At 35.0% G+C, this 14,309-nt stretch overlaps 1 protein-coding gene across 1 annotated transcript; it reads left to right on the forward strand.

Annotated features, from left to right (window-relative positions):
* The first annotated feature begins 2,128 nt into the window (after nt 1-2,128).
* Nucleotides 2,129-3,076, forward strand: LOC116893705 (olfactory receptor 5B12-like). The gene has a single exon (XM_032895421.1). The coding sequence runs from the start codon at nt 2,129-2,131 to the stop codon at nt 3,074-3,076; it is 948 nt and encodes a 315-aa protein (XP_032751312.1).
* The last annotated feature ends 11,233 nt before the right edge of the window (nt 3,077-14,309 follow it).

Below are 14,309 nucleotides of genomic sequence, written 5' to 3' on the forward strand. Positions count from 1 at the left end.
GGGAATACCCACTTGCTCAGTAGAGTAGTGGAGAGGGAATGGGGGAAGGATTGTGGGAGGAGGAAAACAATTAATGGACTTTAAAGTTGGTTTCTTGTTTGTTTGCCATTTCTCTGTTCAACCTGGGTGTCGAAACCTTTGTTTTATAACTGGGTTTTTTTTTTCATCTGAGTGTATATTATCCAGTATCATCATATATGCTGTTAGACAAAATGCAAACACTATATTCTGCAATCTACATCAAGATTAAAAACCAATGTAAGTTCATTAGTCTCTAGAGTCACACACTTACACGTACTATTCCCCATGAGATTCAGCTTCTAGATATAGCTTCTAGTTGTTATTATATTGGAAATATTATAAGACAAGATTCTACTTGACAACAGAGCTCTACCAGTAAAGAAGGAGAATAACAAGATACTTTCCTAGTTATGTCTGTTAGGTCAATGCACTGGATACGAAATATCACACAGCCTTCCTTTTTACTCCTATTTTTCTGTTTCTAGCACCACAGTAAGTATTAAATAAGTAATAAAAACATGTAAATATAGATAGGCATAACTGTAAATCCCAAGCTATTTTCATTCTGATTTATAGATAACAAAGAAATAAGTGAAATTAATATCTAAAATGTTAAAGCAACAGGACCAGAGATCCATGATAATTTGTAATCTTCTCACTCTTGTCCCATTGTTCTTATTACAAAGATGCTGCATTAGAACAATCAGAATTCCACTCTAAAGACTTTTAGATCCCTCTGGTTTCATTCCAGAGGGAAACCATGTTCTAATTTTCTAATTAAAATGTACTACAGGATCAGACAATCTCAGCTCACTTTTAATTTAATAAGGTTGTAGAACTTTCAACATCCATTTACATATATCAGTTACAAGTTTCTGTTTCCTGAGAATATCAACTTTTAGACATAAATATTATGAGCTGCCATTGAGAAGATAACAGTTAAATATAATCAAGGTATGGAGGGTAATGGCTCTGACTTACATGATTTAAAATAGTATGCTTTATACTTTCAAAAATTTACACATTCGTTTTAATATTAGTACAGGTATATCCCATAAGAGAAAGGATGATTTGAATACTGGTCATTTAAAAAATAAATTATATTATCTATGCCTTGAATATAAGAGGTTATTAATGAAGAGAAATAAGTATGTCTAAGATTTTCAAGTTGAAAGTTGCTCCCTAGTTAAGGAAACTCATATGAAATCATAGCTGCATTTTTAAGTGCCATGCAATCTATCATGGTAATGGTACAAGATATACATTGTAATATACTGTATTTGAGGTTACACATTATGTCGAGAGACAAAAGGTAGATATTCATTAGTTTCTACCCTATTCTCCCTCAAACACAAATATAACAAACTTGTGTGGTGGTGATAATAGAAGCATATGTAAAATAAAATAAAACCCATAAGATGTAATGAAAGCATTTAAAAATATTTCTACTTTTTGAAAACCTATGACCTCATATTTTCAAGCAAAGTATTATTGTGGTGTATCTAAACTTCACAATGAACATGCCCTATACATCAGGGAGTTATCATATAGTCCAATGTTAAGAAAAAATAATTTAAGAAAGACCTTAGGAACTTAGTTATAAAACTGAGTACTTATGAAGCAGCACTTAAAATTACAGCATAGCCCCAACTAGTGTGTTAGAGTAATTGGAAGTATTAGAGATGGGAAGTGCATAAGACAGGTTTTGTTACTAGCAAAAAGCAAAGAATAATTGGATGTTCCTATATTGCTCTAGTTTTAAGTAAGATTCTGATGCACTACTCAGAAAATATGCTTATAAGATTTTGCAAAAAAACAAATCAGTCCTATGTATGTTACTGAAAACATATTTTCATTTATGAGAAAACTGAAATGTGACATAGGTTTATAATAGGGAACGCTATTGGCAGCAATGAAGTGACAGTTTCCATTTGAGCACTACCAGGTAAGTAACTTCATTTAGGTCATTCCTACCAAGAATTCAGATTAAACCATTTAACACTGGAAAGGAAGCTGACATATTAATAAGAGCATGTGAACATACTTAAAATTGCTTGGTGATATTCAGATATATTTTTTCACCTTAGGAGCATATCATAATTCCCATATGATACAGAATAATTCAGAACTGACTGAATTTATTCTTGTTGGGTTAACAGATGTTCAATTTCTGCAAGTTCCTTTATTTATTATCTTCACTCTCATTTATTTGACCACATTGGTTGGGAATCTTGGGATGATTTTGTTGATTATCTTGGACTCCCGACTCCACACTCCCATGTACTTTTTCCTCAGTAACCTCTCCTTTGCAGACTGTGTTTATGCCTCAGCTGTCACTCCCAAGGTAATAGAAGGGTTTCTCACAGAAGATAAGATCATATCCTACAATGCATGCGCTGCTCAGATGTTCTTCTTTGGAGTCTTTGCTATTATTGAGAGTTTTCTCCTGGCCTCAATGGCATATGACCGTCATGCAGCAGTGTGCAAACCCTTGCATTATTCCACCACCATGACAACTATGATATGTTCCCTGCTTCTTGTTGGATCATACGTCAGTGGACTCTTACAATCTTCCATCCATGTTGCTTTCACTTTCCATCTTTCCTTCTGTCATTCCAATGTGGTAAATCACTTTTTCTGTGATATTCCCCCACTATTAGCTCTTTCTTGCTCCAGTATTTACACAAATGAAATCATACTGTTCATGTTGGCAGCATTCGATATTGGTTTTACTCTGTTGGTTATCTTGACTTCTTACTTACTCATTTTTGTTGCAATTCTGAGAATGAACTCTGCTGAGAGCTGGAAGAAGGCCATTTCCACCTGTTCTTCCCACCTAACCACAGTTTCCATTTTCTATGGCACAATTATCTTCATGTACTTACAGCCCAGCTCCAGTCACTCCATGGACACTGACAAAATGGCATCTGTGTTCTACACTATGGTCATCCCAATGCTGAACCCTATTGTATACAGTCTAAGAAATAAAGAAGTCAAGAATGCATTCAAGAAGGTTGCTAGAAAAGCTTTGTCTTCACTGGGATTAGTCAATTAGTTGTTAAGTATCTTGAAGTTCAGGGTATATTGTTTATAAGTATTTTCTGTTCATCCCTTTTGGATTCTAACAATATACAATTAGTTTTGGATATTATTATAAAAATTAGTTTCTTTAATTTAAAAATTTAGATTGTAATCCTAGATGCTAGAATAGTCAACACTGTACCACTTTTCATGGGATAACTGCTGCTGTGCAATTATTTCCTCTGAATTGAAACATTGAGTACTTGAGAGATTAGGAAGATTATAAGACTCAGGAAGTAAATAATATTACAAAGCTCAGATGTGTCACAAAATTTAAGTTTCAGGATGTCAATGAAACTTACCAGGTTTCTGAGCTTATGAATTAATGAATCATTAAGGCTCATCTATAGAACCATAACAATACAGTAATGCTAGAGAAAGAAGAATTTCAAACCAAACTTCCTGAAAGTTGCTTAATGAGATATAGCAATTCATATTTTTCCTTAATGGTCACCCATTATGGTTGGACTTTCTAACAATGTATCTCTATTAGATACATTCATTTTCCTGTAGGAAACTCCTTACTGTTATTCACGTTAAGTATAAATATGACTAAACTCATTGTTTCAGCAAGATAGACTTTCACAGAATTATCTAATCTGTATGCCATTGGCAAATTCTCTAGATTGACTGGACATTTCTTTACATCTCAGTCACAAAACAGGTACTTTTATAGCAAACCATGACTAGGTAGATAAATAGATCAATAGATACCAGATTTATAGACTCGTTTTTACAAGTTGTATTGGTTCCTTGAATGTTCTGTACAATGTTTTTGCCATATTCACCCTTGTCAATTAACTTTCCCTCCATTTATACCCATCTATTTTATGCAATTTTTTTTATCTGATTAAGATCAAATTTATGATCCCTAAATAAGCTTTGATGTGTAGCCTCCTATAGTAGTATGGGCAACCTAATAGTAGCTGCAGTGTTAGAAAAGAACAACAAGAACAACATTAAACTACTAAACAGTAAAGAAACAAAAAAGCTTCACTTTCTTCCATCAGCTATAAAATGGTAATACCTTTATTAATAGTGGCAAGAGTATATGCGCAACACTATCTGAGGTTTCCAGTTCGGTTATTGAGTTTTTAAATCAAACCTTTATATTAATTTCACTTACCTTCAAAAGGTCCATCTCTATATAGAAACAGTTTTCAAATTCCAGTTCTCTTTTTTTCATTTTACTCAACCATATATTTGTGTTTTTCTTGGGCATCACTCAGGTACTCACTGCTATACAACTGAAGTTTTCTGAGCTACTTGATATTGTTTCATGCAAACATCTTTAATCTTTTGATAAAGTTAATGATGATTATTTCAAGTTCTGTGTTCACCTGGGTTCACCCAGATCATTTTCTAGGCAATTTTTAGGATGTTGTATTTCAGGGGAAATGTACAATTTTGGCCTTTCATATTATATAAGTGTGTGTGTGTGTGTGTGTGTGTGTGTGTGTGTGTGTGAGAGAGAGAGAGAGAGAGAGAGAGAGAGAGAGAGAGAGAGAGAGAGAGAGAGAGGGACTGTTAGGAGATCTAAACCTGTTGACTTGTCTTTTTGGCTCTGTCTGATCTGCGGCTGTAGACTGTCTTTGCTGTGTTGTCTGGAGGCTGGGATGGCATGAGTAGGTGAGGTTACAGAGACTTACAAGTCATATAGGCATACAGATAAGAAACTAAGGCTAGGCATGTATTTGGATATTCTTTCTGTGATCAAGAAGACTCCTCAGACTACACCTCAAATATAGGAGCAGCCCAAGGATTGTAGGATGAATGTGGTTAAGCAAGTGGAGTGGAAAAAGAAAGGAGAAAAAATAGAAGGACACACGTGGCTATAGTTTCACTGTAAGCAAGTTTATCATGTAGGTTTCAAAAGAGTACCAACAGATTGAACAAAGGAGGCATGCCATGGCAATCAGCTGCTGTACTAGGGACACTGGAGTAGAAGAGAAAGGGAGAGAGAAAGCAAAGTAGTATACCTGATTCTGGTCCATGTCTTGAATTTTTTTGAAATGGCTAATAATTTTTTTTCAAATATCAGTACATTTTATTTTTAACTTATTTCTTTGAAAAATTCATGCATAAGTACTGTCTTTATATCACACACCCTAACATATTCAGTTTCTTCCATGCAACAATTCCACAACTTCCACTCATATATGTATATTATGTACATAATACACACACATATGTATATATGAACTATTGTGTCCAGTTGTATCCCCTCTATTTATGTATGTTTAAGCCTGACATTTTGAGATTAGATAATCTATTTGGTGGCTTTTCTCATGAGAAAGTTTATTCTTCTCTCATCTGCAATTTCCATTTATCTCACTAGTAATATTTTAGCTCACTAGTAATCAATAATTCAGCTTTACCTTACTGTAATAAGATTTATAATAGAGCAATAAACACTCCAGATTCTTTATATTTCATATAGCATGTCTGCAAAGAGTTTGTCACAATCTTCTAGTTGTATCATAATTCTTGATAGGATTGAGTCCCTTGAGATAATACAACTTTCCTGTGTTTTTCTTTCTCAGTTTGGCTATGTTTAAGTTTTTTACCTATAAAATGTATAATTTTATTTATTTACTTGTTTTTTTTAATTAATTAATTTATTTACATTTTAAATGTTATTTCCCTTCCCTATATACCCTTAACAAAATCTTTGCCCCATCCCTCTCCACACTGCTTTTGTGAAGGTGAGCCTGAACCCTCTCACCCATCACTCCTACCTCACTGCCCTAGCTTTCCCAGATACTGGGCCATTGAGTCTTCACAGGACCAAGGACCTCCCCTCCCATTGGTGTCAGATAATGCAATCCTCTGCTACATATACAGCTGGAGCCCTGGGTCCCTCTATGTATAATTCTTTGTCCGTGGTTTAGTTCATGACTGCTCTGTGGTTTATATTGCTCTTCTTCCCATGGAGTTGCAAAATATCATCATGAGTGAGGCAGTCAAGTCATAAAAGAAGACACATGATATGCACTCACTGATAAGTGGCTATTAGACAAATATCTTAGAATTCATGTGATAAAACCCACCAACCATATGGAACTAAAGAAGAAAAAAATACCAAAATGTGGATGCTTCAGTCCTACTTAGAAGGGGAAAAATAATCATGGGATGTAGAGCTAGGGAGGAATCTCAGAGGGAGAGAGGAAGGGGAGGGAAATTGTGGGCAGGATCAGGTATGGGAGGAGAAATGTGAAATATACAGAGGGTTAGGAATTTTAAGCGATGTGTGTAGCAGTGGGGGATGGGGAAATGGAAGTAGCCACTAGGAAGTCTCAGATGCTAGGAAAGCAAGAGGCTCCCAAGACACAAAGGGGATGACATTAGTTAAAATACCCAAGAAAGAGGAGAGAACCTATAGAGAACATATCCAGAGATTAGTCATGGCCCCTGGTTTAATGATGGTTCCAACCCATCTCAAAAAATTTTAACCCAGAATTGCTCTTGCCTAAAATAAATAAATGGATAAAGAGTAGAGCAGAGACAGAAGGAAAGGACATGCAATGATTGTCCCACCTAGGGATCGATCTTATCTGCAGACACCAAAACCAGACACTATTGCTGATGTCAAGGAGTGATTGTTGACAGAAGCCTGGAATAGCTGTCTACTGAGAGGCTTTGTGGGAGCCTTATCAGTACAGATGCTGATGCTTGTAGCCAACAATAAAACTGAACATGGAGACACTTGTGGTGGAACAAGGGGAAAGACTGAAAGATCTGAATGGGTTTGCAACTTCATAGGAAGAACAACATCAGCCATGTTTGTAATTTAAATTCTTCATGTGACTCACTTCCTGATTTAAGTTTATTCAAAACATTATTATTTTAATGCTATTTTCCTATTTTTATGTGATTATAATTTGTTAATAAAACTCAGTTGAGTTTGTGTTCATTATTTTAACTTGACGACTTTCTAAATTTATGAGATATAATGAGTTTTGTGAATGAAATTTCTATTATTTACTTTTTATAACAAGGTGCTAAATAATACATGGAAACCTCAGTTTTCTCCTCAAATTTGGGTAATATACCATGTGCATATATATAAAAATATTTGCATCTTAAAATTGGTGTAACCAATATTTGCAGTTAAGTTTTTTTCTTTTATTGGATATTTTCTTTATTTACAGTTCAAATGTTATTTCCTGTCCTAGTCTCCCCTCAGGCAAACCCCAAATCCAACCCCCTCTTCCTGCTTCCATGAGGATCCTCTCCCACTCACCCACCTACTCCATCCATCCACCACAACTTGGTGTTTCTCTACACTGTGGCATCGCGCTTTCACAGGTCCAACGGCCTCTCTTCCTATTGATGATCCAGAAAGTCATCCTATGGTATATATGAGGCTGGAGCCTTGTGTCACTTCATGTATATTCGTTTCTTGGTGGTTTAGTCCCTAGGAGCTCTTGGGTATCTGATTGGTTAATTTTGTTGTTCTTCCTATGGGGTCGAAAACCTGTTCAGCTACTTCAGTCCTTGCTCTAACGCCTCCATTGGGAGCTCCATGATCAGTCCAATGATTGGCTGCTAGCAACTGCCTCTGTATTTGTCGGGCTCTAGCAGAGTCACTCAGGTGACAGTTATATCAGACTTCTGTCAGAATGCACTTCTTGGCATCTACAATAATGTCTAGGTGTGGTGACTTTATGTGGGATGGATCCCCAGGTGGGAAAGTCTATGGATCAATTTTCACTCCTCAACATGTGTATCACCAGTTGAATCAGCACCATTTTTTGAAGAAGCTGTCTTTTATCCACTGAATGGTTTTAGCTCCTTTGTCAAAGATCTAGTGACCACAGATGTGGAGGTTCATTTCTGGGTCTTCAATTCTTTTACATTGATCTACCTGCCTCTCTGTACCAATACCATACAGTTTGTGTCACTATTGCTCTGTAGCTTGAGGTTAGGGATGATGATTTCCTAAACAGTTCTTTTATTTTCAAGAATAGTTTTCCTATTCTATTTTTTTATTCCAAATAAATTTGTATATTGCTCTTTCTAATTATATGAAAAATTGAGTTGGAATTTTGATGGGAATTGCATTGAATCTGGAGATTGCTTTGACAAGACAGCCATTTTTATAGTATTAATACTTCCGTCCTTGAGCATGACAGATCTTTCCGTTTTCTAAGACCTTCTCTGATATATTTCCACAGAGACTTGAAGATCTTGTCATACAGATTTTTCAATTGCTTGGTTAGAGTAAGTCCAAGGTATTTTATATTATTTGTGACTATTGTGAAAGGTATCATTTCCCTAATTTCTTTCTCAGCCTGTTTATCCTTTGAGTAGTGGAAGGCTACCTATTTGTTTCAGTTAATTTTATGTCCAACATAAAATTAGAATTTTGTAGAAGTTTTTTTAATCAGGTTTAGGAGTTTTCTGGAGGAATTTTAGGGGTTACTTAAATATACTACAATATCATCTACAAACAGTGATATTTTGACTTCTTCCATTTTGATTTCTTTCCTGTATACCTCTTTTTGTTGTCTAATTGTTCTAGATAGGACTTAGAGTACCGTACTGAATATGTGGTGAGAGAGTGAGCAGTTTTGACTAGTTTCTGATTTCAATGGGATTGCTTCAAGTTTCTTTCCATTTAGTTTGAAATTGGCTACTGGTTTGCTATATATTGTTTTTACTATGTTTAGGTATGGTACTTGAATATCTGATTTTTGCAAGACATTTACCATGAAGTGGTATGTATTTTGTCAAATGCTTTCTCAGGATGCACTGAGATGATCATGTGATTTTTTTTGTCTTTGAGTGTATTTATATAGTTGATTAGGTTGATGGGTTTCTGTACACTGAACCATCCCTGCATGATCGAAATGAAGTATACTTAATCATGATGATCATTTTGAAGTGTTCTTGAATTTGATTTGCAAGAATTTATTGAGTATTTTGGACTTGATATTTACATGGGTAATTGTTCTGAAGTTATTTGTTGCATTTTTGTGTGATTTAGGTATAAGCATAATTGTGGCTTCATAGAATGAATTGGGCAGTTTTTTTTCTCTTTTGATTTTGTGGAATAGTTTGAAGAGTATTGGTATTAGGTCTTCATTGAAGGTATGGTAGCATTCTGCAGTAGTTCAATCTGGTCCTGGGCTTTTTTTCTTCTTTCTTTTCCTTTTTCTTTCTTTTTTTTTCTTGGGGGACTTTTAATGATTGCTTTTATTTATTTCTTTGGGGTTATGGGACTGTTTAGATGATTTATCTGATACAGATTTTACTTTGGTGATAGGAATGTGGGTAGAAAATTGTCCATTTCCTCCAGATTTTCCAGCTTTGTTGAATGTAGCCTATTGTAGTAGGAACTGATAATATTTTGAATTTCCTCAGTTTCTGTTGTTCTGTCTCCTGTTTCATTTCTCATCATTTTATTTTGGAAACCATTACTGTGCCCTCTATTTAGTCTGGCTAAGACTTTTCATTCTTGTTGATTTTCTCAAAGAACCAGTTCCTCGTTTTTTTGATTCTTTGTATACATTTTGTTTTTACTTGATTGATTTTAGCCCTGGACTTGATTATTTTCTGATGTTTGCTCTTCTAGGTTGTATTTGCTTCTTTTTTCTTTTAGAGTTTTCAGGTGTCGTATCAAGCTGCTAGTGTTTGCTTTCCCTACATTTTGTTTGTTTCATTTTGTTTTGTTTTGTTTTTGGAGGCACTCAGAGCTATGGATTTTCCTCTTAGCTCTGCTTTCATCATATCTCATAGGTTTGGATATGCTGTGCCTTCATTTTCATTAAATTCTAAAAAGTCTTTTATTTCTGTCTTATTTCTTTCTTAACCAAGTTACCTTGGAGGAGATCGTTGTTCAGTTTCCATTTATATGTGTGCTTTCTGTTTTTGTTGCTCTTAAAGAACAGCCTTAGTCCATGGTGACCTGATAGAATGCATAGAATTTTTTCAGTGTTCTTGTATCTGTTGAGGGCTGTTTTGTGAACAATTACATGGTCAGTTTTGGAGAAGGCACCATGAGGTACTGAGAAGGAGATATATTGTTTTGTTTTAGGATGAAATGTTTATAGATATCTGATAGATCCATTTGGTTCACAATTTCCTTTATTTTCACTGTGTCCCTATTTTGTGTCTATTTAGTGTCTACTATTATTGTGTGAAGTACAATGTGTGCTTTGAGCATGAGTAAGGTTTCTTTTATGTATGCAGGTGTCTTTGTTTTTGGAGCATAGATATTTAGGATTGAGGGTTCGTCTAGGTGGAATTTTCCTTTGATGAATATGAAGTGTCCTTCCTTATCTTTTTTGATGACTTTTGGTTGAAAATCGATTTTATTGGATATTAGAATGGCTATTCCAGCTTGCTTCTTCAGATCATTTGCTTGGAAAGTTGTTTTCCAGCCTCTCACTCTGAGGTAGTGTCTGTCTTTGTCTCTGTGGTGTGTTTCCTTTAGGCAGCAGAATGCAGGGTCCTCATTTCATATCCAGTTTGTTAATTTGTGTCTTCTTATTGGGGAATTTGAGTCCATTGATTTTGAGAGATATTAAGGAATAGTGATTGTTGCCTCCTTTTATATTCATATTTCGATGTGAGATTATGTTTGTGTGCCTTTCTTGTCTTTGTTTTGTTACAGGACAATTAGTTTCTTGTTTTTTCTAGGGTGTAGATTGCCTCCTTATGTTGGGCCTTACCATTTATTATCCTTTGTAGGGCTGGATTTGTAGAAAGATATTGTGTAAGTTTGGTTTTGTCATGGAATATCTTGGTTTCACCATCTATGTTAATTGAGAGTTTTGCTGGATACTGTAACCTGGCCTGGCATTTGTGTTCTCTTAGGGTATTTATGATATCTGATTACCATTCCTGCTACCAATCTTTAGCAAGCTCCACTGCTTCTTGCTTGTGAAAATATCAGGATGCCAATTTTAACACACATAACAAATTTTAGCATTAGATCCAACTAACAAGGAAGGATTTGTGTATAAATCTCTCCCATTTGTCTCATTCTCTGTCTCTGTCTTTCTGTGTGTTTGTGTGTCAGTGTGTTGAGTAGTACTATTCTTTAATGTAAATCAAAAATATAATTCTTAAACCTTAGAAACTTTGCAAAGGATCCAGATTTAAAAGCTTAATCTAGTCCCTAACACTAAGCATGGGATTAAAATAGCTTTAATTGTACTTTGGAGTTTATTAATTCATAACTCAATTGATCTCTTTCAACTTCATACGGTTTCATTCCACATTTTTCATTTTTATCTATTTTAATTTCCCTGCAAAGAAAAGATATGTCTAACATAAAGACATAACAAATAAGTTTGCTTATATTTTTTTGCATTTAGTAAGAACCAGGACCATGATTTATAAAAGAAACTACTGAAGTCTCCATGATTAATATAGTATTCATAGACCACTCTCACATCAGTGTTTATAAAAAACAATTTTGAATGTCACATTTGGTTTACATATAATTCATACTTATCAATACAGAATCTATGTCTTTATGAGTTTTTTTTCAATTCAGTGCATACATCATGTAGAAGCAATCATTTTTAGGAATTCAAAGAAATTCAATATTGAAAATATTGAAGTCATAAATCCACTATACAATATTGACAAAATTCTCTATAGTTTCTTTAATGCAAAGAAACTTTGGCAGAAAAGAACACATGAGTGAGGCAAATTTCTAATGAACATATGAAGTTGTGGAATTCTTTGTGCTGAAAGAATAACTTTAACTCCCTCTTCATAAAGTAAAAATAAATGTGGTAATCCTTCTATGCAACTTATAATACCCATTTTTGTAAAAAAACAGAGTATACTTAGCTATATTATAAAAGAAGCAATAATAAAAATCAATTTTGTAGTGATGTTGAGCATCATACATTTATAAATGTTGAAAACATTTTAAAAAACATTTTAATGAATCTAACTCTTCTGAACAATTAATATACACTGATAATCAGACAAGGGCATCCTATTGTGTCTTCTATGCCAGAATTCTCTTTGATTCTGTAAATCTTCAGGTGAGTAGAGAATTTTTGTACTTACAATGGAAATCCTCACCTGAGTTAATGATATTCACTGAGCCATGCCCCACCAAGTATGTTGTTCAAAAACCAGTAACAGAGTCAAATAGGGATTTAGAGGCCAGTGTAAGGATATCTGGAGATTATACAGACTCGCTCTGGGTTTTTCATCATGAGAATACTTGAAGACTTGCCATCCAGTTTTGTGGGAAGAAGCAATTCATTTTACCTGCAGGGACCTAAACATATTATTACATTTTATAAAATTAAAGTGTTTTACTGATACCTGAAATCACTGCAAATTGGTGATAAAGCAATGTTTTTCCAGTTTTTATAATTTTATTAAATTTAATCCTTGAAAATTGGCACATTATGCCTTTATTAATCTAACTCCTCATTTCTAGCTTTGTTTCACTTCCTTCTACTTTCACTTAATTTGGGGACTCATGGTATTTAAAAGAGGATATGCATATGGCATTTTTTTGCAAACCTTCCTCTTTTTTTTTTTTGTTCTTTTTTGAACTGGGGACCCCAACCCAGGGCCTTACGCGCCTGAGGCACTCTACCACTGAGCTAAATCCCCAACCCTGCAACTACCTCTTAATACAGTGATACTGCCTCACATACAGAGAAAAATCTGATTGTTTCTCACTTACATAACTGGTAGTGGAAACAGCTCAGGGATTTGCTCCTTGAAGCCCCATCTCTACCTATGAAAGTGACTTTGACTGACCTAGTTCAGTATAAAGTTCGTGAATCATAAAAGCTATTTGCCGTAAAAGGTCATAATTGGGATGATTGTTTCATACTCTAGGCATCATTTGTAGCCCTTCTTAATATTATCTGGCACTCATCCATTTTATATTTAATCCTCTGTGAACGTCTCTCAACTATTGTGGGTAGTAAAAATTGCCTCTGGAGCAAGAAACATTAATATCCCTTAATCTCAGCACCTTGAACAGCCACGAGATGGATGGCCTGTAGGAACTACTATTCACAGTGAAGGTAGAAACTGCTCTAATATATTGAAAGTATTTTCAGTCATATTGAAGTGTCCTGTGTTTTTAATGTTTTATGAAGGTTTTGTTTTATTTATTTATTTTTGACAGATGTAAAGATAACAATTAGCCACCATGTCCATTTAGATAAATAAAGCAGTAGAAAATCCACTTATGCTTCATTCCTTAATGAAAAACAGAATTTAAATTTTCTTACCAGAAACACCAATCAAGAGGATTATTAGCTACCCACATAAACAGCGACTCTTCTTGTACCATTGATGATTCGTGTGCTACTTTAGGTGTTAGTATTTTAGAAATCACATGGTCTATAGGATGAAGACAATCAAAACTCTCTTTTTTTCTGCTATAATTTGTCCACCTTCTGAAACTAATATAAAACTCCCATCCTAAATCAATTTTTTGCATGCAAACAATTTAAAAAATATTTATTTACCATTTATTTATATTTATCAATATTTTATTATGCCCTTTTCTTAATTTACATTACATCCCAAAATGTTTTAAACAAAGAGAACCCCTTCCAATCATGAGTCATTCACAGATCCTCTCTCTGAGAGGGGAGGTCCCCACCCAGCCACCCAATTCAACTCATTTTTCTGGCATGCCTTGCATGGACATCAAATTTCATAAGATTGAACTATTCTTTCCCTAATGAGCAGATAATTCCATCCCTCTACATAAAAAGTTGCAGGCCATGATCAGCCCATGATGCTCCTGCTGATGGCTTAGCCTCTGAGAGTTTTAAGGGTCATACCCATTACACCTTGTTCTTAGTATAATACCCCTATCGTTCTTCAATTTTCCATCAATTTTTTCATACCCTTTTGCTCCCGAGATGTAATCAGTGTACTCTTCACTTTTTGTCTAATGTGTCTAGTCTCAAAAGTTAGGAGGTTCAACAGAAGGAAGTGAAAGGGTTTCTTTTTACAGTAACTCCTTCAAACGCAGTGGCCAGTGCCATGTAAGTTTATATCATTTGATGCATCCAGTCTCACCAAGCCAACACGGCAGCAGCCCCACCTCTTTCCCTCTCCCTTCTCTTGGTCCCAGGTCGGTATCCCCAAACATAATACCCTTCATTAGACCCTCCTCTGCCATCCAAGGCTCCACCTGCACTCTGCCCACCCTGCATTCCTTATGTACGCCTTCACGAGATGACACACATGGCAGTCCT

The sequence above is a fragment of the Rattus rattus genome, chromosome 2, assembly GCF_011064425.1.
Source record: "Rattus rattus isolate New Zealand chromosome 2, Rrattus_CSIRO_v1, whole genome shotgun sequence".
NCBI lineage: Eukaryota > Metazoa > Chordata > Mammalia > Rodentia > Muridae > Rattus > Rattus rattus.

Excerpts from the sequence above, each read along its gene's own strand:
- LOC116893705 (XM_032895421.1), top strand. The coding sequence starts at position 2,129 with ATGATACAGAATAATTCAGAACTGACTGAATTTATTCTTGTTGGGTTA.